The sequence below is a fragment of the Choloepus didactylus genome, chromosome 18 (assembly GCF_015220235.1).
Source record: "Choloepus didactylus isolate mChoDid1 chromosome 18, mChoDid1.pri, whole genome shotgun sequence".
Classification (NCBI taxonomy): Eukaryota; Metazoa; Chordata; class Mammalia; order Pilosa; family Megalonychidae; genus Choloepus; species Choloepus didactylus.
This window is the reverse complement of record NC_051324.1, coordinates 20240845-20267311: the sequence shown is the minus strand read 5'-3', so window position 1 is coordinate 20267311 and position 26467 is coordinate 20240845. Positions and strand designations below refer to the sequence as shown.

The following is a 26467-nucleotide window of genomic DNA, read 5'->3' as shown; positions in this document are numbered from 1 at the left end:
GGGACTCCTGCAGAGCTGTCTGCAGCTACTGGGTGCTTCCTAAGGCTTCACTCCCATCCCCGCCATCCACCACGTGCTGCCACGGCCCTTTCTGACAGCGAATATAGCTGAGGCCAGAGAGCTGAGACCAAGAAGAGCCTACTGTAGACCCCTTTACAAAGGCTTGGCCCTTTCCTGTCCTGTAGGTCAGGGCCCAGAGATGAGGGTCCCTATCCCCTTTGTTCTGTAATGAACAAGCCTGTTACTCTGTCCTGTGGTCTTGGATTCATGAATTTTGGCTAAAACTACCATTAGAGAGATTCTTCATCTCTTCCTCCTTCTGTGTGCTTCACACGTGAGGGTGGGCTGTCTGTCTCTCACCTCTCAGACTACTACCAGCTGGGGTCCACTGGCTACCAACTTTTAGGGAATCCATTGAAGTCTCCTGCCCTCTTCATGTCTAAAGGAAAGAGGCTTGAATGATCTGGTGCCTCTCTTCACAGCCATGTTAATTTCTGTCTCCTATTGGGAATAACCTCACCTCCAAAATGGGAAACTGGACCCAGAGCAATGAAGTAACTTGCTTAAAGTTAGTTTCTTGACATGAAGCCTGTCTGTTTCTTTGTAGGGTTCTTCCTTGCTTCCCCTAGGCTGAGATCCAGATTTTAGGCCTGACCCTACAGGTCAAGTACTAGCTTTCAGAGCACGCTCCGCTGAAGTGCTGTTAACTGTTGAAAGCCTGTTGAGTGACTCACTGTGTGTCACGCACATCAAGCCTTCCAAGATTTGTGGTTGTAACTCACCCCTGGTGCTGACTGGAAAGAGGAAGATGTGGGCGGGGAGAGGCACTGCATCCTGCTGGCTGCTCTGTCCCTGCTCTAAAAGTTAACTAGATTAGTCTTTGGAGAACACAACTGCCAGCTGACATCAGAAGTGTCTAGGACGGATTTTGAAAGCCTAATCTGGGGGTAACAGTCTCAGCATCACCTGGGAACTCAAATGCAAATACCACAGCTCATACCTACTGATTCTGAAGCTGGGACTGGGGTCCAGCGATCGTTTTAACAAGCCCTCCAGGCAATTCTGATGTAGATTCAAATTAGAACCACTGTTATAAATGATTCATCATGCCAATGAAATTTGGGCAAAAGTCACTGGTCCCTGGGCCCCATACCTGGCACTTGAACTCAGATTTCCTCTCTTTCACCCTCGCTTTGACACTTGGAATTTGTTACTTGGTGAACATTTTGTACAGTCCTCATTCCTGTTTGGTTACTTGGCCCTCTTTCAATGAAAGTAGGAGGGAAAAAATCTCTATTAGAATGCCTGTTAGGTGTCAGTGTAAGGGGGTCTTCCTGACATCTAAGATCATTTTTCTTAACCTATTTTAATGCCAGAAAGACATCCTTATCCCGTCCCGAAGCCCCATCCCATCACGCTTCACCCCACTACCAGCCTCATTGTGGAATGGCTGTTAGGAGTGGGGTGGGGACCGGAGATAGGCAATAGTTAGGTCCCCGACTGGCTGTCTTGGAAACACTCCTCCTTCTCTATGAACTGGCTTTATTCTCAGGGTGACTGTGTCCTGAATGGTCTGCTGCTCAGTCTGATTTCTCTTTTTTCATTAATGGATTTGCCTGCTTAATAGGGGCATTTCACTTTCCATTGGAGGATGGCATCTACCTGCTATAGCGGTCCTGATTTTGCTGTCTTAGTTGATTTGGTGTTTAGACCCTGGAGGTAGGTGTGAGGGATTACTTGGGCCACATCAGGGTACCTTATTCTCAGCTTCAGGAGCTGTAGGAATTCCTTGATTCAGTTTTAACAGTTCTGTCAATGCCCGTTATGTTTAACAATGACAGTTTGAAGGACAGGGAGTGGAGGCAGGTGACACACCTTAAAAGTTTAATTTGGTTGTAATCATTGATTTTTTAAAATGTCTTTTTTAATATGTGTGTTAAAAGAAATTTTAAAAAAACATGTCAAGTTGGAACGTGAAAGACTACAGGGAGGGATTGGAATAGGAAGACGGGTGTGATTCATGCAATTTAGTGAGAGTCAAGTTTCCATCTTGGTGCCCAAACCAAGACCATAACGTAACACATGTCCGTCCTCACACTAAATCTTCCTGGATAATACCATTTACCCTTTAAACAAAACAAAAAACAAATTTTTCAACGTAGAGAAAGGGTGGATTTCACACCCACAGCCTCCTATTTCCTCTATAAAACAGCTCCTTGTCATTTGGATTGTTAAAAGGTAACTGACAGCACTAACATGCTTAAGGGATCAATCAGGGAAAATGGGCCACTCAGGTGGTGGTAGTCACAAAGGTAATTAGAGCCAATCCATTCTCAGCTTTCCAAGATGATGCCCCCATTTCCAGAAATGCAGTGAAACGTGTGACCCTATATCATGGGATAAAGACCCTAGCCGAGCATGTTCAGAATACATCCATGGAATTGTAAAAGTAACTTGTGGGGGCAAGGGAAGGGCATGCGTGAGGCTTAAATAGCAAGCCACCATGGTTCTTAAACATCACTTAATCTCAAGACCAGGCACATCTTTTCTCCAACTGCCTCAGGAAAACTAACAGACATTAGGGTTGGATCCCCACCCCTTTGTCCCCACTAGAGTTTCAAAGACACAAAGGAATGGAAGTATCACAAGGGCACACAGGCATACATAGGCTGAAGGCATCCCTGCTCGGGAGAGGGCGGGGACAAGAAGCTTTCCCTCCCCCCTCCGCCGGCCCCTCCACGCTTCGCCCCTGAAGCCCACCTTCCCCCTCTCCAGCCAGGCTCTGCTTCCTCACAGCACCACAAGCTCTAGATCTAGTTTAGGTAGCGCTGAAACTTACTGTGGAGTGACACTTCATTCTCCTAGTACTCCTTGTCTTCTGGGGCTGCCCAGCCCTTCTGACTCAAGCCAAGGGACAAGGGCAAGTGCCCAGCCACAACTAGATGTTCAGTGACCACTCAGGCCCAGCGCCACCTACTCATTTTAGAATATCCCACCTTAGTCCCCTGTGAGCACCACCAGCCTGTGCTCCTGCCTGCATCACAGAAAGCTCTATGGAGGAGCTGGTCTATGACCAATGACAGGCCATGTTCATCTGTGTGGCATCCCACGGGCCCAGTGACTGCAGGAGAGGGGCGAGCCCCAGCTGGGCACCTGTGACCCCACCCCATACCCTCTCACTTAAATGTCGTAAGTATAACCTTGATTGTGACCTAATTTATGCACATTTATCTGCTTTAAACTCCTTTATCAGTAACACTTCTGGCAATGCCCTTATGATAGAATGAGACTGGCTACAAAACACACAGGAGACCGGGGCAGCAGGTTTCAAAAACTCACTTTATTCCAATGTGAAATGAAGACGTGATGGTTTAAAAACAAGAAGTTGTTCTTGATCAGCTGTGGGGATGCTTTGTTTGCTAGCTCACACCCACGGCCTTGAAACAAGGTGTTTGGACAGACCATACCCCCAAGCAGCTTTCCACGAAGCCCCCAGCAGAGGCCCAGCCCAAGAACAGCTCCCTCAAGCACCCAAGGGTGGGCAGTCTACCCCCAGACCCGTCAGGGTTCCATCAGCAGGCACAGAGAAGCAGCTAAAGCAGGGAGAGGAGCAGGAGCAGCTGAGGCCTGTGAGGGCCACCCCCACCTTCCATACAGCCCCCAGCCTGCTGCCCCCAGAACTACTTAAAGAAGTTGCTTGTGTGGCTGGGACCAGCTGGGCTCCACCGACAGGAGGCAATCACTCTGATGATTCAGCCCCAGTTCATCCACCCCCTCATCCCATCCCACTGTGCGTTATGCAGCTCCGGTTAAAACTGGGAGGTTACATTCAGACTGCAGCCCCCAAGGTCATCCCGCCTGGGGCTCAAGAAGGGAGACAGGTCAGACCTGTGGCAGCACCTTCTGCTGGGGCCTGTGGCCAAGATGTCAGGGCCGGGCGCAGGGACGTGTGGGGCACCACCACCGGGCACCCCTCCACACCCCCAAGCCACAGCCAGGCCAGCCCCCAACACAATTGGCAAAGCCACTGCAGCTCTGATCTTGCCGAACAGTTAAATTGCGCCAAACCTCTGGCCCTGCTACAGAGCTCTGGCTCCCCATCCCAGGACACAGGAAAGTCCCCTTCTTTTTGGCTTACAACCTGGACTTCGAGCCAGATTGGGCCCAGGGGTAGTGGCAGCAAAAGCAGCAGCCATATCAAACATACGAATGACCTGAGAAATCTCATCAGCACATCATCCATTCAGAACGGACGTGGGGCTATGTACAAGTCAGGAAGGACGAATTGGGACACTCGCGGGCATGGACACACGCACACACCTGCTTGAGGAGGGGGACTTGGGAGGGGGCCCGACTCCCCAGCTGGGAACTGATGGCCACACACTCCGTTCTGTGACTTCCATTAGGCCTCTGCATTGTATATTCAATGAACCAGTGCAAAAACATTGTTTAGAGTGGGCAGGCAGGCCAGGCCAGGGTCCCAGGAAGAGGCTGGGGCTGGGGACGGGGGTGGAAAGGTGGAGGAAGGGGGCCTTGCCTCCTCTCCCAATCCACAGAGCAAGCCCCCTTCTCCTGGAGTCTGGATCACTGGGTTACAGGGCAGCTGACTGACTGTCCATCTGTCTCTCCCCTTCTACCCCTATAAGCTCAGGGAAGAAGGGTCCTTGGCAGTGCAGGGCTGGGTCACCGCATCCTCCGGGGACCCCGCCGGCTCAGGCTCTGTTGCCATGGGCTCCTCGGCCTTGTCCCGGCTTTTGCTGGCCTCCTGGAGCTGGTGCCGCCGTGCCACCTCAGCTTTCAGATTCTCCAAGTCTTTTTGGCTGAAGAGAAGGATGGGGTGCAGGTGGGATGTCAGAGTGGACCCAGATCCCTGCCATCCTACTGGCTTTGGTTCAACTTAAACTTGGGACAGGACCAGGCTCTGCTTTACTCAGTGAAAGCTGTGTGTGGAACAAGTGCTCCCTCCCCAGAGCAGAAAGGTCCCAAGTGGAAAGAAAGTAAGGCCCCATGCCCTGGGCCCAGCTCTCCGGTAAAGGCCTGGCCTGATTCCAAGAAGCTTCATTGCCACAGCAGACTAAGCAGAGCAAAACGGGGGACAGGGCGCACTAGGTACATTGCGACTACCCTACCAGCCTGGGCTGGCGCCCCATGGCCCACGCTGGTGGATGGAAGACGGAGAACCCAGAGGCTCCCAGGGGCAGCACAGTGTGTAACAGCAACCCCAGGACCACCCAGGGCCCAGCTGAATAAGGCACATGCCACACTCAGGAAGAACAAAGCCACACTATGAACTGACGTGGAAAGACGGCCAAGATGCATTATGAAAAAGAAATACTTGTGTCTGTGGTGTGCTTCCAAAATGAACAGGAAAAAGTCAGTACCAATATGTATTTGCACAGCTATGCAAAGGAACTTTTTGCAGGCTTTGAGCCATGTCAATGTGTTACATATCACAAAACCAAAAAGCAAAAGCAACATCCAAGTGAGGGTGGGGTGCAGGTACAGGCTCACCTGAGAGGAATGAAGAGGATGCCATTGATGACGTTGAGCTGTTCCAAGACACTGGCCATGCTGGGGGCTGTGAACTGGGGGGTGGCGGGAAGAGGAGCCAGTGAGAGCCAGGGCAGCTGGGGGTTGGGGGGGGGGGGACCCACCCTGCCCCGGGCCACACCTTGAGGGGCGGGATGCTGGCCCGGGAGCCATTGCGGTAGATCTCGTTCATGGTGCGCTGCAGGGCCACGGCCTGCTGGGTCAGGCACTTGAGGTACTCGGAGCTCTCCTTGGTCTTCTCGTGGTCCTCGCCCAGCTACAGGGGCCAGGGGACACAGGCAGGACGTGGTCAGGGCTGCCCCCAGCCCACAGGCTCTGTGCCGCCCCCTCGGCGCCTGGCCTCGCTCACCTGGGTCTTGTAGATGGTGTAGCCTTCCTTCTCGTGCTGCAGAGCCGACCGGAACTCGGCTTTGCTCTCATAGACCCGGGCAACAAGGTGGTGGCTGCCAGGAGGTATAGAGGGACACAGTGGGTTGGGGCAGTGGGGGTCAGGTTTGGGGGGGCGTGGGGGTGTGGTGTCAACTCGAGATCCCTCCCTGGAATCTACCCAGAGGGGGACAAACAAGGCCAAGATTCAAAGAAGCAGTGGAAGCTGACAGAAAACAAGCACTGTACCCCTGCCCCATCCTCAACTCTGGGGCTTCCTGGGACTCTGGGGACCTGGGGTGTCTACACAGTGTCCCGTCCCCACCCTCAGCGCAGCCGCACCTGAGGGCCACCTTGAGGGACTTGGGCCCATGGTACTTGGTGCTGACAGCCAGCGCGTTCTCCAGGAAGCGCAGCGACAGGTCATACTCCATCACTCCGTGCAGCACCAGCCCGATGTTGTTCTGGGGGCAGTCGGGGGCCCTGGTCACTCCCGATCCCCTGGGACCCGGAGCACCCCCGCCGCCCCCTTCCCCGGCACTCACGTCCAGCAGCGCCATCTCGGGGTGGTCCTCCCCAAACACGAGCAGCATGAGGTAGCGGGCGCGGTACAGCAGGCTGAGCGCCGTGGACAGCTGGCTGCTGGCGAAGCAGTACAGGGCCAGGTGCATCTGCCAGGGCAGTGCCGAGGTCAGGGTGGGTGGGTGCAGGCCCCAGCCCCGGCAGCCCTGGCCCCGCCCGGCGACTCACGTATTCCTGGATGGTGTTGGGGTGCTCAATGCCCATCACGCGCTCGCTCATCAGCACGGCTTTCTGTTGGTTACTCAGGGCCTGGGGAGGACCCGGGGTTGGGGGAGACGGCAGTGTCAACCCCCCACACAGCTCAGCTCTGGACCCCCAGCCTCGGCACCTCTAGGCTGCGCTTTGTATTTTGACTTTGCACAAAGGCAGCGGAGAGGGAATTGCAATTTGGCTTTCGTGACCATGGAAGTCTATGTCCCTCTCTTGAAAACTGTTAAGCTCTTTGAAAAAACTAAGTCTTTTTTTCCCAACAAGATCTAAGTAAAACACAAAACAAAACAGAAACATACATACAAATCTAACTCTTTTAAAAAATAAAATATGAATTAAAACTATGTCATACAAAAGATAAAAATGGTTCTTTCACAAGGGAGTAGGGAGCCCACAACCCGCCTGCCCCCAGACACAGGCTCTCAGAAGCTGGGGCCAGGGAAGGCAGCTGGAAAGCAGCAGCCACACGGGTTAAAAGCTCAGATGGAGGCGCTCCCTGCAGCCCGGACGGCGGGCTCACCGGGTCCCAGGCTCTGTGCTCAACTCTTCCCCTGTGCCACCTCAGACTTTATCCTTCTACCTCCTTCCCTAGGTGGGGATGTCTGTCACTGACCCACTTCACAGACGGGCTCTTGAGGGGTGGAGCTAGGGTGGGGGAGCAGACCAGACAGGACGAGGGCCCCCCAGGCCTTATCTCCTGGTCTTGGCAGCTCCTCCCCGCAGGGATCTGAGGCAAGCCAAAGTCTAACCCCGCTGGGTCAGGGCTCCCATTTCCTGGGGCTGCCTGGGGGTGACAACAGAGTACCAGATCCCTCCCTCACCACCCCCCAGGCCAGGCCAGGCCCCAAGGCCTTGGCTGACGCAGCCCGGAGAGCGCCCAAGGCCCACCTCGGCGTAGTCACCCATGATGTAGTGGAGACGGGCCAGGAGGCGCAAGCAGGCGCAGATCTCCACGTGCATGGCCCCGTACACGTTGTTAAACAGGTTCAGGGCCTCGCTGATGAGCTCAGAGCCCTCCTTCAGGAAGCCTGCAGAAGCACCCCCAGGGTCAGGGCCGGGCCGGGCGGAGGCCGCTCCCAGCCCCAGCCCCAGCCGGCCACGCACCCTGCTGCACTTTGGCCTGCCCGCTCTGGAAGAAGTGGAAGGCATCTGAGGCCTTGGGGTTGACGTGCTTGACCACAGGGAAGATGTTGAGCACGTCCTCCTCGGTGAACGCTGGTTTGTGGCGGCTGTCGAAGCCATATTCCTTCAGCAGGACCTGAGGGACAAAGGAACAAAGCCACACCCTGACCCGCAGCCCCAGGCCCTAGTGGCCGGCCCCACCCTCTCCACCCACAGGGTCCCAGACTGCCCTATGCTAGAAACCCACCTCCCCCCAGTGGCCCTAGGGTCCTGCTGGCAGGTGGGGAGGCTGCCCCGGGTGGGGACGGAGGGACCCAAGGAGCCAGCCCACCTGGACCCCGGTTTTCAGGGAGATCTCCCGCAGCAGTGTGATCTTCTGCAGCCCGTAGGTCTCCACAGCCTGGTCCACGGTCTCGCTGAGCAGGGGGCAGGGGCGAGGCGGGTCGGCCTGAGGAGCCCGGGCACCCCTCACCCAAGCCCAGGAGCCCAGGAGCCCCCGCCCCAGCCATTCTTGCCCCTCAGCCAGTCCTTGCAACTAATGATTCCCATGTCTCCTGCACAAAACAAGTGCTCCTTTTCTCTTTATCTGCTGCCCCGTGACCCCAGGCCAGTGCTGCCAGGGGATGTAAATGCTGCCTGGGTCAGCCGACACCGAGGCCCAGCACCCTCCTGCCCTGGCGCCATCACAGCCAGCAGGTCCCTGCCCCCGGCCACGCTGCCCACGCCCGCTCCGCACCACTCGAGGCTGAAGTCGAAGTAGTTCTTTGCCTCCTGGCAGATGTTCTTCCAGAGCTGCTGGGGGGTCATGACAGCCCAAGCCGTGTTGTCTGCAGCCCCCAGAGGCCGGTTTTTCCTCCTCTTGTTCCTCTTCTTGGAGAGCAGCTCATCGGCAGGCAGGTGGGCCACAGGATTGGGGTAGGAGCTCAGGAAGCAGTTCAGGAAGTGACTGATGGCGGCTGAGAGGCCCGAGAGCTCGACTCCCTGCAAGGGCGGTTGATACCCAAGTCACATCAGGGCTCCAGGTCTGACCCAGGGCTCTGCCCAACAGTGCCCATTGCCCGGGAGGCCCTGCCTGGGCTGGGAGCATGCGGGAGGGAGGGCAGGGGTACTACCTGCAAGTATGTCTTGAAGATGTGCTTGGCGGAGCGGGTGATGAGCTCTCCAATGCTGATTTTCTGCACAGGGTCAAAGGGGCCGTCACGGTCAGGCCCAGGCCTCCCCCCGGCCCGCCCCAGTGGCTGCCCCGAGCGCCACTCACATAGATGTGGTCCAGCTGGTCACGGGCTGGGCTCCGGAGCACCAGGGCCAGCACCTTGCCCAGGTAGCGCATGTTGATGCCACGCTGATGCATCACCTCTGCCAGCGTGGCCCCGTCCATGGGCAGCACGGCATGGTCCGCGCAGTCCTTCACCTGTGGGCTGCAGCCAGTCAGGCCCCCCGGCCCCCGGCCCTCTGCCCTCCCGGAGCCTGTAGACAGCTTGTGATTCCCTCCCAGCCAGGAAAGGGGAAGGAGACAGAACAGCAGTGGGCAGCAGGCAGCCGGTCCCAGCCTCCCACACATACCACCGGAAAACAGGAACAGTCACCCCTGTGACTCCCAGACCCTCCCTCCAGGAAGTGGTGGGCAGTGGGAGTGGGGACTTGGGTGATAAACTAAGAGCCCAGTGGTGGCACAGACTCTTCTCCCACCACACAGGGCCGGGCAGAGGGGCAGCCTGGGGAGGCCCTGACAGGGCAGGGGACAGGCAGCCACGCAGCAGGCTCAGCTCAGCTGAGACCAGCACAGCCCCTGGTCACAGTGCGCCCTAGCAGGGGGTGAGCACCCCGTCATCTCAGGGCTCAAGCACAAAGCTCATGGCCGTAAGATGACTGAAACCACCCCATCTTTCCCAGCCCCCCAGCCCCACCCCACCTCCTTGCCAGGGCTCTACCCCACACCCTCCAACCACACAGGGGCACAGAGGAGCAGAGCCCATCTGCAAAACAGGGGTGACCACTCCCGCCCAGCCTGCCTTGCAGGCCAGGAGATGCTCAAGAGGCCCCTCCTGTGGCAGCTACAGCCCGGTCCCTGTTGCAGTGCCCTCTGTCCGCCCCCCACCCCGCTGCCTCCCTCACCAAGCCGGGGATCTGGCAGGAGAGCAGGAAGGAAGCTGCATCTTTCAACAGCTGCTTCTGGTCCCGAACTTCCTCCTGGCAGGATTCAGGGAAGCGAACCCCTGGGGGAGAAAGGGAAGAGCAAGTGTGAACCTGGCAAAAAAGGAGTTGGGGAGTGGAAAGGTAAGTGCTGATTTGGGGGTGGAGGCCCCCAGCACCAAGGCCCTGAGTGCCTGCTGTGTCATCCTGCCCCGGCCCTGTGCACTTCTGCGCCAGTCAGGCCCCCTGCTTGCCTGGTGAGAAGATGTCAGGGTTGAAGCGAATGTCAAAGGCTGTGCTGCTGATGGAGCCAACCGCCTTGCACGCATTGTGGATCACCTCGCGGCTCCGAGGGTCTGCTGTGGAGACAAGGCCCAATGCAGAGGAGGCCCCACTCTGCCCTCAGCAGGGCTGGGCAGGTGTCCTGGACCTCCCCCAATTGCAGAGGCACCTCCTCCAGGCTGGGATGCACTGAGCCTGCCTGGCACCCACAGGGGCCCCACCTGCACCGTCGTCCGAGGCAATGGTCTCTGCCAGCTCCTTCACCTTGGCCAGGCCACCAGCACTGCTGCCCTCCTCCTCACCGCCAGCCTCTGTGCCCGGGGGGTCTTCAGGTTTGGGCTCTGACGAAGGGGGGCCACCATTTTCCAATGAGGTGGGGCTCTCCGTCTTGCTGGCTTTCTGCTGCATCAGCTGCAGGGCAGCCAGCTTCATGAAGAGGAGGTACCTGGAGCACAGCAGATGGAAGAGAGGGGAGGGGCAGGGCATGTTCTGAAGCTTAGCTGGCCTGGCAACTCCATGCTGGCTGTGGGGACAAAAACAGGCCTGGGGCTCCTGGCCTGCTGGGGTGAAGGCACCTGGGGGCTGGACGTCCTGCAGCACAGCACAGCACAGCTACTCCACCAGGCAGCAGCAAGTGATGGCAAAGCCCGAGGCGAGCTGGCGCATGTGTATGCTGGAGGGTGGCCCACTACCCCAGTCAGGGCTCAACAGGGACAGGAAGAATACCAGCACTTTGAGAACGGATATGGGGGAAGGCATTCTTGACGTGGGGCTGTCCCAGGAGGTGCAAGGCATTTGACATGCTGATTCTTGAGCACTGAATGCCAGCTACATTCTGCATTTGCAACCCCCTTACTATTCGCCCCTGCCCCCACAGCACTCTGACCTTCAAAAAGACCCCAGGAAAAAAAAAACAAATTCTGACAAGCCCCCGATCTTGGGGCTTGCCCTTAAACCCACCTATAATTGTGCCTAAGAGTCATCCCCAGAGAACCTCTTCAATTGCTCAAATGTGGCCTCTCTCTCTAGGCCAACATTGCAGGTAAACTCATTTCCCTCCCCCTTACATGGGACATGACTCCCACGGGTGGAAATCTCCCTGGCAACATGGGACATGACTCCCGGGGATAAGTCTGGACCAGGCATCATGGGATTGAGAAAGCCTTCCTGACCAAAATGGGGAAGAGAAATGAAATAAAGTTTCAAGGGCTGAGATTTCAAACGGAATCCAGAGATCATTCTGGGGGTTATTCTTATGCGTTATATAGATATCCATTTTCAGTTTTTAGTTTATTAGAATAGCTAGAAGGAAATACCTGAAATGGTTGAATTGTAATCCAGTATCCTTGATTCTTGAAGATGACTGTATAACCATATAGGTTACACTGTGTGACCGTGTGATTGTGAAAACCCTGTGGCTCACACTCCCTTTATCCAGATTGTGGACAGATGAGTAGAAAAATGAGAACAAAAAGTAAATGAATAATAGGGGGACGGGTTGTTTTGGATGTTCTTTTTTACTTTTATTTTTATTCTTATTTTTGCTCTTTTGGGTTTTTTTTGGAGTAATAAAAATGTTCAAAAACTGACTGATGATGAATGTACAACAATATGGTGATATCGTGAACAACTGATTGAACACTTTAGACGACTGTATGGTATGTAGCCATATCTCAGTAAAATTGCAAGGAAAAGAAAGTGAGTGAGTGGAGAAGGGAGGCATGAGCATGGCTTAGCCCAAATTTTGACCAGTAGCGTTCCCATGAAGTGGGCCAATTAATAATCTATTCCCATTCCGAGAATAATGCCTCTGCTAACTTGAATGTAGGTTAATCACTAGACAGAGCCCAGGAAGCTGCAAAATCGAAATATTTTAACCAGAGCTATGGTTTGAAGCTCTCCAATTTTGAGCATTATTTTCCTGCATGATGATTGGCATTTCCAGATTATACATTAAACCTTGATTGACTTTGCACTCTGTGACAAAATATTTTGTTCCTGATTTTTATTTCCCCAGTAGAATAGGATCATCAAAAGATTATCTGCTATGTTATTTCATTATAATGTTAAATACGTCAAAATTATTTAGAAATTCAGAAAACAAAATGCACAGGTGAAGACTTGTGACCACGTGATGGGTAGAGATTTGTGATAAGAACTGTGTTGTAAACATGAAAGGACAGGCAAGAATGCCAGGAAATGCAAGACAGTCAAAGTCAACAGAAAGGGCAAAAGAAAAATAAAGACCCCAGTAGGTTTCCAAGTGCTCCTTAAGGGAACAGCACTGCTTCGTTTGAGATTCGTCAGTCTGGCTACTGGCTGGTTTGCAAACCTGCATAAGCCCTGGGATTTCCAGGTTGAGCCACTCGATGTCAGAGCGGGTGGCAGACAGAGTGTGGCTGCAGCGGTCGCAGCTGAAGCTCGCTCGCTCCTCTTCAGCTTCCCAAGTTCCTCCCTTCCAGGCCCTGGCCCCAGCAGCACCCAGGGTCCCTGCCCCGCTCACCTGTGCTCCACGAAGGCGTCCACTAGCTCCTGGCGCAGGCAGCAGAGCTTGTGCCGGTGGGTGCGAGGGAAGCCGGCGCGGCTGCACTCCTCGGGCAGCTCCTCGCCGGGCACAGGCAGGAAGTTGAGGTCGGGGGGGAAGGTGCGCAGCAGGTCGAGGACGTAGTGGCGCCCGTCGTTGCCGATGATGCCCTTGCACTCGACGGAGGAGCAGAGCTCCACCTCCTCGTCGCGGTCGTTGAGCACCCGGTGCCGCAGGATCTTGAGGGGCCGGCTGGTGCGCTCCAGCAGCTCCAGGTACCGTGGATGCGACACCACCGTCTTGCCAAAGTCGATGGAGCCGTAGATGACACTCTGCTCCTGGTCCCGCTCCAGGATGCCGGGGATGATGGACTGAGCCGTGACCCGGTAGCCGCGGTAGTCCACCACCACTGTGCCCAGCGTGTACAACCCCTCCACGTCCACTGCGTTGTAGGTGCGCACACCGTTCAGGTCGTTGGCGGGGGCCACGTAGGCCGCCACGTCCCCGCCGAAGTCCTTGTAGTGGTCGCGGACGTCGAAGCCCAGGCTGAAGAAGATGTTGTTCCAGATGAACATCTGCATCTTGGTCTCCTCACTGGGGTTGATGGCCATCACGTTGCCGTCGATGACCGCCATGGCGCCCCGCGTGGCCGCCGCCGTGAAGTCACTGTGCACCTGCGAGGGCCCGGGGGTGAGAAGTGAGGCCCCACTTGGCCTCCGTTTTCTCAGAGTTGGAAAAGGGCAAGAAACCCATTTTTGAAAAACCAAGCCTTTTATTTAAGGAGACAGGAGAGCTGAAGAAAGGAGGAGCATGTGCTCTGGGGTCAGCTGTGGGATCCACTGGGGACGCTGGTGAACTTGGACAAGGGACCTCCTAGACCAGGTTTCCTAGTTTATAAAATAGTGAAGATCAAAGAATCGAGGGTTACACAAGGTGCCCAAAGGATTACGGCAGGTGATGCCTCCAGAGCATTAGTGCAGCCCCTGGCAAAATCAGCACCCAAGAAATGGCCCTTATTGTGGTAAAATTTTATGGGAGATTAAATTTAATTCATTATTTTAACAAGTGCAACTATTTTTCCCTTGTTGTCTACCTTAACAAAGTACTAATAACTTCTAGACCCAAAGGAGCTGAAACTGCTGTACAAATGAACTGTGGCCCAGAAGGGCCCTGCCCAGCAGGGACCCCACACGGAGGGAAGGAAGCTGCAGAGGACCTTGCCCAGGGTGGAGGTAGGTCTCTCCCTTCCCGGGCCTCAAAGTCTCCAAGAAGCCAGAAAGAGGAACCGGATGGTCTGTGGGAGGCAGAAGGTGGAGACGCCCTGCAGGGCGCCCTGTCTCGGCTCCCTCCTTTCCAGCCACAAGGAAAGCAGCGGGCAGGTGACAGGGGCCTGGGGCTGGCTGGCGGACACAAGACCTGCGCACCTTGAATATGGCTCTTTCTCGCAGCAACCTCTCGGGCAGATTCTTGCGGGGCAGCTCCCTCGTTGTCTGCAGCTCCTCATTCCAGTCCCGGGTCTGCGGAGGGGGTGGGGAGGGAGAGGCCAGCTCAGCCCCCGCCTGGCACCCTGCTCCAGGCAGCCCCTGCCGCCTCCATCCCCTGGACAGCCCCACAGACTCCCAAGAGTAGACAGACCACCAAGCAGATCAGAGGACCAAGGAGCAGGGCAGTGGCCAGCAGGCGGAGGGCCCGGCCGTGAGCACCTGTCCAGGAATGTGCTCCTCGTAGCCCAGCCTCGAGGTGTAGGCGTCCTCTGCACGCACACAGTCCATGGCGTGCTCCGCCTGGGGCGCCGTCCAGCTGTACACCTGGAACGGGGTGGCGATCCTCTCGAACGGGTGGCGCTGGACCCTGTGGCGGGCGGGGGAAACGGGGCGGCCCGCCAAGCTCAGAGCACCCCAAGCCCGCTCCTCCTCCAAGGCCCCCTACCCTTTCTGGCACCTCCCCACCCAATTCCGGCCCCTGAAGAGTCCCAGAGGCAAATGGACTCCTCTTCTGGGGCTGCCACCTCTGGCCCTGGCTCCCTGTTTCTCACTGTTTCTCAGGGCAGAGCAAGGGGGCTCAGGAGGGCCAGTTTATCCCATAACCCAGGGGCTGGGAGAGACAGCAGGGGCAGAGCGGGGGCAAGGGCACTACCTTTTCTTCTGCAACAGAGCAAAGTTTTTTTTGAAGGTCGGGCTGATCTGGTTGAGCAGCTCCACCAGGGAATGGCTCAGGAAGCGGGGGCTAGCGGGCTTGGGGTTGAAGTGATAGGCCGTGGACCTGCAGGGAGAGGGTGGCTGCTGAGTGGCTTACCCCAAGCACTGGCCCACGGGCCTGGACTGGGTACAAGGGTGGCCTGTGCTGGCCGAGCAGGAACTCACTGGTTCAGGTAAAAGCCCCGTGTGGAGGCGGTGATGCTGACTTGCCGGTCCTCAGCCGTGATGACAAACAGGTACATGAGGTCCCCGTGCATCCTGCGGTTCCCCGGGGGCGGGTTCCAGCCGCTCATGGTCAGCACCTTCAGGCACTGCAGGGGCTGCAGACGGGTCCGCCCGTGAGGGGCCCAGGCCTCCTGGGGCGGTGGACCCTGCCTGCCAGGGACCTGCTCCCTACCACCCCCCACAGACCCCACTCTCCAGAGCCCCCCACCTTCCAGTCACGGTTCTGGGGCTGGAGGGGACACAACGGCCGCTCCCGGCTCCCTGGCAGGATGTACTCTGGCGGCGTACAGTCAATGGGGTCCATATCCAAGCCCTTCTTCCGCTTCCCGCTGTCTGAGGGAGTGGGAGCTGGCAGTTAGCATGGCCACCCAGACACCTGCCCCCTCCTGATGGGAAGGCCTTGCCCATGGCCCCTGCCACCACCCTGTCCCAGGCCCCAGTGCATCCCACACCTCCCAGGTCGCCATCCGTGAAGACGCTCAGGAAGGACAAGGAGTTGCAGTCAACCCCGTTGAAGGCGTCAGAGGGGTCCAGGCTCTTGAGCAGGTCCCGGACGTGGCGCACGTGGATGCGGGCCTCGCGGACTGTGTACGGCTCTGTTGGAACGGGGGAGGATGGGTGCTTGCCAGGGGCCGGGTGGCAGGGCCCTGCCCTGGAGCAGCCTGCCCAGCACAGAGGACAGTCCACCTGGGTGCTAGCACGGGTGGCTCTAATTTTCACCTTTAGGCTTCAGTTTTCAGGTTCCATCATGAGCATGTATGCTTACAGATCTAAACACGCTAGTTTAAAACACACGCCTGCTTGCTGGGGGGCTGGGGAGGCTCGGAGACAAAGAAGCTCCTGCCAAAGGGCACGTCGGCCTCAGGGAGCCCACGGAGGCTGCCAGCTTGTCCACTGAGGCCACAGGTGGGCCCTCCGTGGCCTTGGTTCTGTTCCCCAGGGCAGCCCCCGCTCAGGAACGGCCTGAGGACCCCCCAGCTCAATTCTGCCACCCCAGTGTGTGTCTCATGGAATTTTAACAGCGGCTCCTCAGGGGAGGGGAGTTCTGTGATCAAGTATGTTTGTGCCTGGTTGGTTTACAGATTTTTTTGTATTTGCTTTCAATAACCTGATATGTCCTGGGAACCTCTGAGGTGTACTCCCCAGAGGAATCAAGCCCACCGGAGCTTTGCTTTATTTTAAAGCCAAACCACTGCCGCAGAAGTTTTCTGTAAACCTACAACTGCTCTTAAAAACAAAATAAAACAAAAAAAAATCACCAACCTCATCGCACTAGTGGGTCACTCCAGTCTGGGGCCCTGACTTTCCAACCTGAAAGCTGTGAATTTTCAGTTTCCTTATGAGGTTAACTTTTATCTCTGTAGAGTTTTATCCAGTTGACTTCAAGCCCTTGCTTGATACTGTCTATAGATTTTTTTATAAGTGCTACTGTGTTCTATAACCAGTGAGCCATGAAGCTGGGAGGTAAGCATCTGATGGGCTGATCTGCAGACCTGCCCCACTCCCAGCACCGTGACTCAGAGCCTCCGGGTGCTCAGCCGAGACACCAGCTACCACCGAGGGTGCAGGGATTGCCTGCTGCCCCCTCCCCACTAGTCAACCAATGCCAGACCCACCTTCCACCACACGCAGCACTGAGCCCTCCTGCAACCCCTCGACGCTGCGCAGCTCTGAGAAGTGGTCCAGCATGTTGCCGTCCAGGTGCAGCGAGAAGCAGGTGCGGTGACACGTGTCTTCACGGTCCATGAGCACTTGGTGGATCTCCTGCACCATCTCCTGGGGGGACACCTGCTAGGGAGAAGGCCCAGCACCCTGCTGAGAGGCCACCTGGCAGAGTGTGTGGATGGAGCCCCACCAGCCCAAGTACCTGGGTCCCTAGAATACATGCCCCTCAAACCCAGTTTCCACTTTTGGGTTTTGAAACTCCAGGCCCTGTCCATGTGCACCATGCCACGTGTGCCTGTGTGCACGTGCAGGGTACGCACATGTACATCCAAGACAGAGCTGGGCCCCGCTGCCCCTGGGGATAAACCAGTCCTGAGCAGAGTGGCAGGAGAGAAAAGAGGGGAAGAGAAGACGGCAATCTTGCCTCCTCCCTTGCCCACTGCCAGCGTCCCCAAGGCAAATAGCTTTCCTCTTCCGAGGAGGACTCTCTGGGGCCCCAGTCTGTGGGTGCAGAGGACATAAAGCGGCCTTCCCTGGATCCCCCCTGAGCTTGCAAGACCTCTGGTTGGGTCTGTCTCTGGAGACCACCCAATTCACCCTCCCCTCTGACAGATGAGGAAGCTGTTGCCAGAGAAGTGACTGACCTGAGGGCACAGAGCAGAAGGCTGAGGAGCCCTGGGGAGCCTGGGACCCCAAAACCACCCAGACATGACCACGCCTCTCCCCAGACAGGACTGGCAGTCCCCACTGGCAGCTGTCCTCTAGCAGTGGGGTAGTGAGTTGAACCTGGCCTCAATTCCCAGGCCCTCTGTGCCAGCTAAGTGAGGGGCCCTCAGGGTCCTGCCCACAACCTGAGGCTTGGCTTTCTGGCCTTGTCCTCCCCAGTGATCACAGGCCCTGGTCCCAGCACCCCCATGACCACCTCACCTGCAGGGAGAAGGGCTCGATCCCGGGGACCAAGATCTTCACAGAGAAGCCCGTGTCCTGAATGACAATGACTTCCTGCCCGGTGGTCTCTTCTCCCGGCTCGGCCTCATCCAGCCCGTTTTCCTGAGGTGGCTCAGCCGGCCCATCCTCCTTCCCCAGGCTCTCTGGGCAGTCCCCATTCAGCAGCATGACGGATGGTGGCTCTGGGGGTACTGAGGAAGAAGGGGAGTCAGACGATCACAAGTGGTCAGATGGGCATCTGCCCCCCCCGAGACCCAGTCCTCACCCAGCCATCACGGTCCTGCCTCGCCCTCGGCACACACCTGCCCCAGCCCTGGCCACATGCAGGCCACCGCCTTCTCCCTTGCAGCCCAATTCAAAACGACCTTCCACAGTCCATTTGCTTCTCAGACCACCGCCCACACCCCTCTTCCCGGGGTCACCAGTGCCACCCAGAGGGCCAAAGCCAAGGGTCTTCTCTGGCCCTAGCTTGTCTGCCTTCTCAGCGGCATGCGCCGCCACCAACCCCTTCCCTCTCCTCCTCCCTGGTCCTGCCTCCCGGCTCCATCCTCTCCCAGCAGGCCCAGGCTGTGAGTGGTGCTGGGCCCAGCCTCTCCTCACTCTCCCCTTACCCGTTCCCATGGCTTCAAATACCCTCCCACCACTCCAGGCTTTGGACAAAGTTTTCCACCTGCCCCACCAGGCATCGACACGTGGTGGGTCCTTAGGCATCACCGAAGACTCAGCTGGTGCAGATGGAATTCACCCTCCTCTGCAAGGGCAACCCACCCCCACCACCACCAATCCGGTTACCCAACCGCAATCTCTAAAGCGATTCATGAGACCCGGCCTCAGCAGCCGTGGCCCTGGTGCAGGCCGGTTCTCCTGTTTCAGGAGATGAGCCCTCCCTGCATCCACCTGTCCCTTTCCCCCTTTCCCCTGGTCCTGGCCACTCAGGTGGAAGCAGGACTAGTAAGGAACCCTCAATTAAAAACCAACAAACAAAAGTCAACAATAAGAAGCCTAATGGGAAAAAAAAAAATGCCACACCCGAGAACCCTTCTGTCCTCCCCACAGCTCCCAAGGCATGAGCTCCTGAGGCCAGCACCGTCAGGCACCAAAGTGAAGTCACCCTCGGCTCCTGCCAGCTCCCCTTGCCAAGGTCTAGCAACACCAAACTACTCGGAAGCCTGAGAACACGCCACACACCGTCCCTCTCACGTCTGTGCTTCTGTTTATGCTGCCCCTGCTGCCTGATCTACCAATCCATCTGGCAGACACCTACTCACCCTTCAAGGCCTAGGTGAAATAAACCCTCTTTTGTAAAGCTGGCCCAGGGCAGCTCTCCCAGCAGAATTACACCCCACCCCACCCCCCACCGCCCCAACCCCATCCCTCCTGGAAAACACAGTCCCAGCCTCCTGGGCACTTGTTCGGCTGCATTCTAGGTGGCTGTTCACACCAGCAACTGTAACTTCTAACTTCCTCCCTCCCTCTTGCCAAGCTCAACAAAGATGTGCTGAATTAATGAATCAACTACTGCAAACCTGTAGCTAAGTCAAATGTCATGAAGAGCAGCCAACTCACATGCTGTGTGGGGAGTGGGGAGCAAGCAGCAAGGGACAAAACCCCCCTGGGCACTAAGGGGAACACAGGGGAAGGCCCTTCCTGCCTTGGGGGAGCCAAGAGCCTCCTCACAGACCCTCCAGCAAAACACAGGCCTGCCTGGATGGCCCATACAGCAAACGAGGATGCTCCCCTTCCAGGGTCTGCCCCCCAGTCAGGGCCCCAGGGGGTCCCATCTCCTCCGCCCGACACAGAGGAGCAGTTTTGAACTGAGATCTCAGAAGTGAGTTGGTCAAGACCAGGCTCCTGGGAAGCCTGAGACCAGGACCCAGACAGGCAGCCTGTGCTCCCTCGGGAGTCGAGACCAGGCAGGACCCAGGAGGGAGCAGGAGACAGGGGAGGCCACAGTTCCTAGCCTCACCCCCAGCAGGGAGTCTGCTCAGAGGTGCCTCTGACCCAGCACTGGGTTCCTGGTCCCAAGGGTACCCAATCCCTATCAGATTTCAAAGGAACAGGGCTGGTTCCCCAGGGGCCACCACTCCCCCAGGACCAGGGACCCTGCCCCTCCTCCTTCCCGCGCAGGGTCCTGAAGGTCTCACCCCTGTATTAAGGCCAGCCCAGTCACGCTGCCCCAGGAGCCCACCTGTTGCTATCGGCAGTTGCCCTTCGGGGGTCTCGGGACCACCATGGCAGGGAGGCAGCCAGCTCTCCAGCTCAGATCCGACATTGTCCGTGTCCCTCATTCCAGCCTTTCCCATCACCCTTGCCCCCATGCCGCTGGTCGGCCCAGGGCTGGAGTGATAGCCGGCTTCTGGTTCCAGTGGGGCCAGGCCTAACGGGACGGCCCTGGGAAGGGCACGCTTCCCCTGCCTCGCATCCCGGTCAAGGTCGGCCGGAAGGACGGCTGCAGGCCAGGAGGCCCCGGTGGCTGCAGGACCCCAGAGAGAGCTGCTACCAGTGCTCACGCCCACCTCTCTGTGTCCCTCCAAGAGGGGATCACTGCTGGTGAAGCCATTGCAGGGGCAAGAGGGCCCGGCGTTTGGGGTACCTGGGCCCCTCAGGACTGAGGGCCCAGGGGATTGGCTGGTAGAGGCAGGGTGCAGCAGGGGGATCTTCTCCTCGGCCCTAACCCCAATGGGGTTAGGCAGGACCGCTTCAGCCAGCTGCCGGCAACAGCTGGCGCAGACCCAGGCCCAGGCCATGAGGTGGCCAGTCCTGCCCACCGGTCAGACACTGAGCGCCTGCCTGCCTCCTGGGTCAAGTGGCCGGCTAGGGCCTCTGGCTCAGGCTGTCCCTGCAGGTGACCTGGCAGCTAGTCCCATTCTGAGAGTCACTGGTTCTGGAGGGAGGGGGAGGAGCCTCCCGGTCTCCCAGAGGACAACTGCACCGGTGCCCCAGGCCTCCAGCTCCACCAAGAAGCTGGCAGGCTCCCTCTTCCCTCCCAGCAGCCCCTGCGCTGCCAGGAGAAAACCAAGACTCTCCCCCAGGGAAAACAGAGCTGGCAGCAAGAGGCCGAAGGCCGTTTGGCTGTGGAGAGGGAGCATGCCCAGCCTCGCCAGGGCACCTTCCCAGGGCCTCTGACTCGTTGCCAGGGCCCAGTCAGGATGGCTCCGGCATCCATACTAACCAGGGTGGGGGCGGGGAGCCAGGCGCTCACTCCAGGCACCCACCCGCCTCAGGTCCAGGCCCAGGGACCAGGCCACCCTGGTGGTAGCCTGGAGCAGGCCTCAGCTCGCCACAGCAGCCCCACCAAGGGTTGAGGCCTCACACAGTGCCCAATTGGTGAAAAGGCCAGGACCGAGGCAGAGCCCCTATCCTCCCACCCCCTCTGGAGAAGGGGGTGGGGTGGGTCAGCCTGGCAGTGACCCCCAAGGAACAGTAACAGCCACCTCCATTCTGGTTCCCACAGAGCCAATGCTCACCCCAGGCCCAGCCACAGCAGGTCTCTAGGGCAGCTTGACCATCCCCTCTCACTGGAGGAAACTGAGTCTCCAGGAAGGTGGTAAGCAAGCTGCCTGAGGTCACAGAGGCAACAGGCAGCCCAACCAGGTCCAGAATAAACCAGGTTTGCCAGTTGCCCCGACCCAGGCCTCTGAGTGCCACTCCCCGAGCATGAGGCACTCAGGATCTCTGCAACACCCACCGGGAAGGTAAGCTGCACCCCTTTTTCCTCTGGCCTCAGGACTCAGCCCAGGAGGCAGATCTACCTACAGCCACAAGATCCCCAAGCTTCTACCTCTCCCCTGGGCAGACACTCCACCCTCTCGCATCCCAGGGGGCACCCTAAGGATTGGGCTTTAGGGAAAGGGAGAAAAAAGGTGATGCTCTGCAGAACAGGAAGGGATTGCAAAAATATGTCTACACACACACACATACACTTGCCCCACTCCTGTCTTAATTGGCCAGACCAGATGAAGACATAAAGCACACCCCTGGCCTGGCCACACAGGGAACCCCACGTGCAGCAGGAGTAAGCCAAGAAACATAGGCCTCCCCTGGAGGCCTCTGTGAGCCTTCCTGCTTCCTGGGACAGCCTCCGCAGGTGAGGTGCCAGCAGGAAGTAAGGCCCCAAAAGACACACTGCCCCATCCCAGGGATCCAAGCAAAAGCAGTGGGGACAGGCAGGTAACCTATTGGGGACTCTAAGAAGGTGGGCACCTGCTTGTCTCCTTCCTATTCCAGCCAGCCCAGGGTTCCTCAAGCCCTACCCAGACTCCATCCGAGAGGAGCTCTGGGATCCTGTTGGGGAGCTCCCCTAAACCCCCAAGCTCCTCCTCAGTCAGCTGGGGTGGCCCCCTCCCCCTCTGGGCCTCAGCTCCAAGGAGCCCTCCCCTAGGCAGAAGAAACTTGACACACCACTGTGAACTTGAAAAACCTGCCTGTTCTCTTAACCTCTAAAAGCAGCTTTATTCCCAAGAAGGTAGCTGACCCTTGCCCCTGCAAAAGCCTTGGTCACCTCCTCCTTAAGGGAACTGGAGAGCCTTTCAGAGTCAGGTCCTGAGGTCAGGAGCCTGGGTTCTGCTGCCTGGGCAACAGCCGCCCAGGTTCTCCAGTAGGCTGCCTCGATCCAGGCTGGCTGTAATTCAAGTCCAGCCATGCATCCTAGCTTCCCAGAGAAATAAGGAGCCAATGTCCCACCCACTAGCGGCTTTCACCCACTAGCATGCTTCTAGTTTCCCCAAAACAAACAGCCGGGCCCTTCCCCTGATCCAGCTCACTCCAGAGCCCCTCAGTGCGTGGCTGAGAAGGGGCTTCACTCAGCCCCTCACAGAAATCCTCCAAGGCACTCTCTCCCCCTCAGTCCCCACGTTCACAGCACATGATCCAAACCAACGTGCCTGTCCTGGCTTCCTCTGGGAAAGGCCGGGGCAGCCTTGGCATGCTGACTGTTAGCATCCAAAGGCTTCCCTCAGCACCTAAGTTGCTGTGTGACCTTGGGCAAGTCACTTCATCTCTTCAGAGCTCTTCTCTGGAGCCAGGTCCAACCTCCTCTTATCTAACCTACCCCACTAATTCAGAACCACATGGGAGCAAAGCCTGTCAGGTTGGGGTTATCAACATTTGTTGTTCCCCCCAAAACCTGGCCTTGCCTAGGCAATCAGCAAAGCTGCCACAATACCTGTCCCCCACTGGGTGACAGCACCCCATTGGGTGACTGGATGACAGCAAGCTGATCCAGGGTCACAGAACCTACCTATCACCTGGCTCCCACGTCAGCCTCAGTCCCGCTCACCAGAACTCAGAAGGAGATGAGGAACGAAGGCAGTACATCCCTGATGAGGAGAGTTGGGGACACTGGGAGACTGGGGTGTTTCTGCACTCCCACCGTCACCCAGGGTAGAGAGGGGCCAGAGTCCAGCCCTGGGGCTCTGAGAAAGCTCCACAGAGATGGATGGAGGGAACAAAGGGAACAGGAGTGGCCTGGGAGAACAGGAGAGAAGCAGGCGTCACCAAGGCAAGCTGCAGCCACTCCCACAGCCACCGCTACATAACCCCCATGGTGGAGTGCCGGACCGACTCCACACCAATGACCTTTGCCTTAAAAACAGCAACTCTGGGCTGACCTACTTTTCGCAATAAGGCGGGTTAATAATCAAGTTCTGGCACAAACACCTACCCTGCCAAGGAGCTTAGCTTGGCACACATACACAGGGAGACCCCCGGGTCAGCAGACCAGGCCAACACCTAAAAGAGGAGAGATCAGAGCCTAAAGACCTGAGGTTAAAGCCTTGCGTCTAAGGAATGAACCACAGAAATCCCCTCATAATACACACATCCCAACTCTTCCCACAGACCCAGCCTGGGATGTCCCGGGCTGAGCCTCACTCGCAGGGCTGCAGCGCTGAGCACAGGGAGTATCTAGGATCCTAACACGAAGGGGTGCCTGACGGGAGGATGGGCCGCAAGTGTCACAGTGACTCCAGCCCGGAGGGCTCTCTACGCCGAGGCGCGGAGGGGGTGGGGCCGCCGATTCCATCCTCCTGCGGTGGCGGCGCACCCCAAAACCGCGTATGCGTGCACGTGTCCCCGCGATCCAGCGCGCGTGTGCCCGCCGCGGCCGCCCTCCCCGGGACTCCACGTGCGAAGCCCGGGCCGCTGTCGGGGGTGGCAGTGAAGGTGACCTTCAGGCGGCCGGGGGCGGCCCGGTGGAGGACCCGGTGAGACGCACTGGGCCCGGCGCGGAGGAGAGGCGGCGGTCCTCACGGAGCCCTGAGCCCATCCGCCCGCTCCAGCCCCCCGCCCGGCAGCCCGCTGGCCCCCGCCCCGCTCACCCGCCGCGCACGGCCGCCCCTTGCCACCGGTCTGCGAGCTGGGGTCCCGGGCGCTATCGGCCGGGGCGGCCGCCGGCAACTCGTCCGTTTTGATGACCATGGTGGCAGGAGCCGGCGTCCGGCTCGGCTGTCCGCGCCGCCCGCCGCGCCACTAACCCAAGTGCTCTGCGCGCCGCGGCCGCTGCGGGAAGGACGGAGTCACCGGCCCACGTGGTGCGCGTTGTAGCCTTTGACCCCACCGCCGCTCCCCTGCCCCGCCCTCGCACCCATTTCGGCCCACGGGGGCCCGCGAGGGACAAAATGTGCCGCGCCTTGTTAGCTGTCCATCGACGCAGTGACTTTCCCGAACGCCTTAAAGGGAAAGTACTCTGACTCAGGGGAAAGACAGGCTTCGGCCCGCCCCCCCTCGAGGGGCGGGGCTTCGTAGAAACTTCCCTCTGATTCGCTCCCGTCGGGCGGGCGCCCTGACCTTGGGTGGAGGCTTGTTTAGGGCTGCCATTGCTAACCCTCCGCGCCCCCGATGACACTATGCTTCCTATTGCAGAACTGCCAAATCACCACGCGGTCTCTAATCTGCGGTGTTATCATGACCCTCAGCGCCCTCCCTATCGAGAGTGCAAGTCGCCCTTCCCAGCCAGAGTGGTTAGGCTGGGGGACCTCTGGCTTCTTGAGGAGGCAGTGAAGAGCAGCCTGGGCTCTGGTCACTGGGAGAAGGGGCACAGGGGCGGGGGCGGCTCGTGGGGTTAAGGTGTCAGAAATGAACCCACCACACTTTATCCTGAGTACCAGCGGACTCCACCAACATCCTCCCCACCCTTCCACCAGATTGTTCCTCTCTTGCAAGCTGATGCTTTATCCCCATTTTACAGGAGAGGAAGCTGAGGCCAAGGCTACACAGAGAGCAAGAGGTAGAGCTGGATCAGGCTGAATCCACAGCCTGGACACTTTAGTGTGGATTATATTTTCCGTTGCTTGGGACTTGGTGTGGACTGAGGAAGGAGGTCAGAGAAGGGCAGAGAGGTGACATTTGGACTACATCCTGACAGTGAGTTGAAGTTCTCCAGGCAGAGGGAACCGGAAGGTTCTTCCATGCTTAAGCCCAACAAACCATTGTGAAGCACTTCTTGCCGGGATTTAATGAGAACTGGGAGGCTGAAGCTGCAGAGGTGGGGTGGGGTGGACCTTGTAAAAATCACAAAGGAAATTGGATTTTGTCCAGGAGCACAGGTGGTGGGAAAGGGAGCCTATGGAAGACTTTAAGCATTTCAGCAGGAGGAAGGGAGGCGAGAAGTGAAAATTCATCTTTCGGAATGATTCTCTCTGGGAAATGGAGGGAACTGGGCTAGATTCCAGGGGAATGAGTTAGAACTATTGCACAAGAAGACTGGAAATAAGAGCGAAACCTGACTGTTGGGTGGATGTGGAAAGCAGGTAGTACATCAGAGTAGTGCATGAACCTAACACTGGATTGAATTGGAAATTTGCATCCTGCAGCCTCTACCATTTCTCTTTTTTGTGACCTTGAGCATGTCACTTGACTTTCACCCCACTGGATCTCAGGGGCTTCCTCTGTCAAATAAAACAGCAGTCTATCTAGCCTCACATAGCTGTTGTGAGGAGATGGTGGTCATCAAAGCGCTTTAGAAAGTGTAAAACACTGAAGTGATTTATCCAATCTTTCAAGCACAGGTGGAAAGATCCCAGTGCTGCAAAGGGATCAGAGAGAAACCAGGTCCATTCCCTGTTGGGAGAAGTTTCAATCTAAAAGATGAAGTGAGAATCACACAGCAACTTCATGTCCAAGGCTGCAGAACCAAGGTCTTACACAAGGCTGTTCTGAGTATGCAGGGGAGGCAGTCAGGGAGGGCTTCTGGGAAGAGGCTGCCCTGAACTGAGCTCTGAAGGATAAGCGAGATTTTAATGAGCAAAACAGAGGAATCAGACAGGCAGACACAGAAGGGATTCCCAAAATTTTAGTCATTTAGTTATTTATTTTTTAAAAACATTTAAATTTTATTTAAAACTTTGAATAGGTTATACATTCACATGGTTCAAACACCAAAAAATACAAGAGTATACAATAAAGTCTCATCTGCCCTCCACCCAGTTTTCCTCCTTTGAGCACCAAGGTTACCAGTTCTTGTGTATGCTTCTACAAGTATTCCTTGCATATAAAAGTGTGTGTGTTTATATATGTACACACATATATATACATATATTGTGTGTTTATATACATGTACACACACATATATATACATATACCATGTGTATATATATGTGTACATACATACACTCTTCCCTTTTGTTACACAAACTGTAGCATACTGTATCTGCTATTCTTTGCC

At 57.0% G+C, this 26467-nt stretch overlaps 1 protein-coding gene across 5 annotated transcripts; it reads right to left on the bottom strand.

Annotated features, from left to right (window-relative positions):
- Nucleotides 1-3319: 3319 nt before the first annotated feature.
- Nucleotides 3320-24344, bottom strand: CLUH (clustered mitochondria homolog). Of its 5 annotated transcripts, none has more exons than XM_037809617.1 (26): nt 24123-24344; nt 17785-17996; nt 16809-16983; nt 15645-15788; nt 15401-15525; nt 15133-15287; nt 14906-15031; nt 14473-14620; nt 14194-14286; nt 12749-13443; nt 10467-10690; nt 10218-10322; nt 9946-10046; nt 9089-9241; nt 8943-9005; nt 8567-8811; nt 8162-8246; nt 7813-7966; nt 7597-7736; nt 6667-6747; nt 6462-6587; nt 6259-6380; nt 5900-5993; nt 5672-5806; nt 5512-5585; nt 3320-4820 (listed from the first exon to the last, which is right to left on the bottom strand). In XM_037809617.1, the coding sequence occupies exons 1-26, from the start codon at nt 24220-24222 to the stop codon at nt 4640-4642; spliced, it is 4056 nt and encodes a 1351-aa protein (XP_037665545.1). In that variant the 5' UTR covers nt 24223-24344; the 3' UTR covers nt 3320-4639. The 5 variants fall into 5 exon arrangements, with proteins under 5 accessions (XP_037665545.1, XP_037665547.1, XP_037665548.1 ...); XM_037809619.1 differs by having other exon boundaries at nt 10218-10319; XM_037809620.1 differs by having other exon boundaries at nt 10218-10319; nt 16809-16980.
- Between the last annotated feature and the right edge of the window lie 2123 nt (nt 24345-26467).

Coding starts and splice junctions, on each gene's coding strand:
- CLUH (XM_037809617.1), bottom strand. CDS start 24,222: ATGGTCATCAAAACGGACGAGTTGCCGGCGGCCGCCCCGGCCGATAGC. Junction 14,621..14,905: donor GCTCTGTTGCAGAAGAAAAG/GTAGTGCCCTTG, acceptor CGCCCGCCACAG/GGTCCAGCGCCACCCGTTCG. Junction 10,691..12,748: donor GACGCCTTCGTGGAGCACAG/GTGAGCGGGGCA, acceptor GCTGTGCTCCAG/GTACCTCCTCTTCATGAAGC.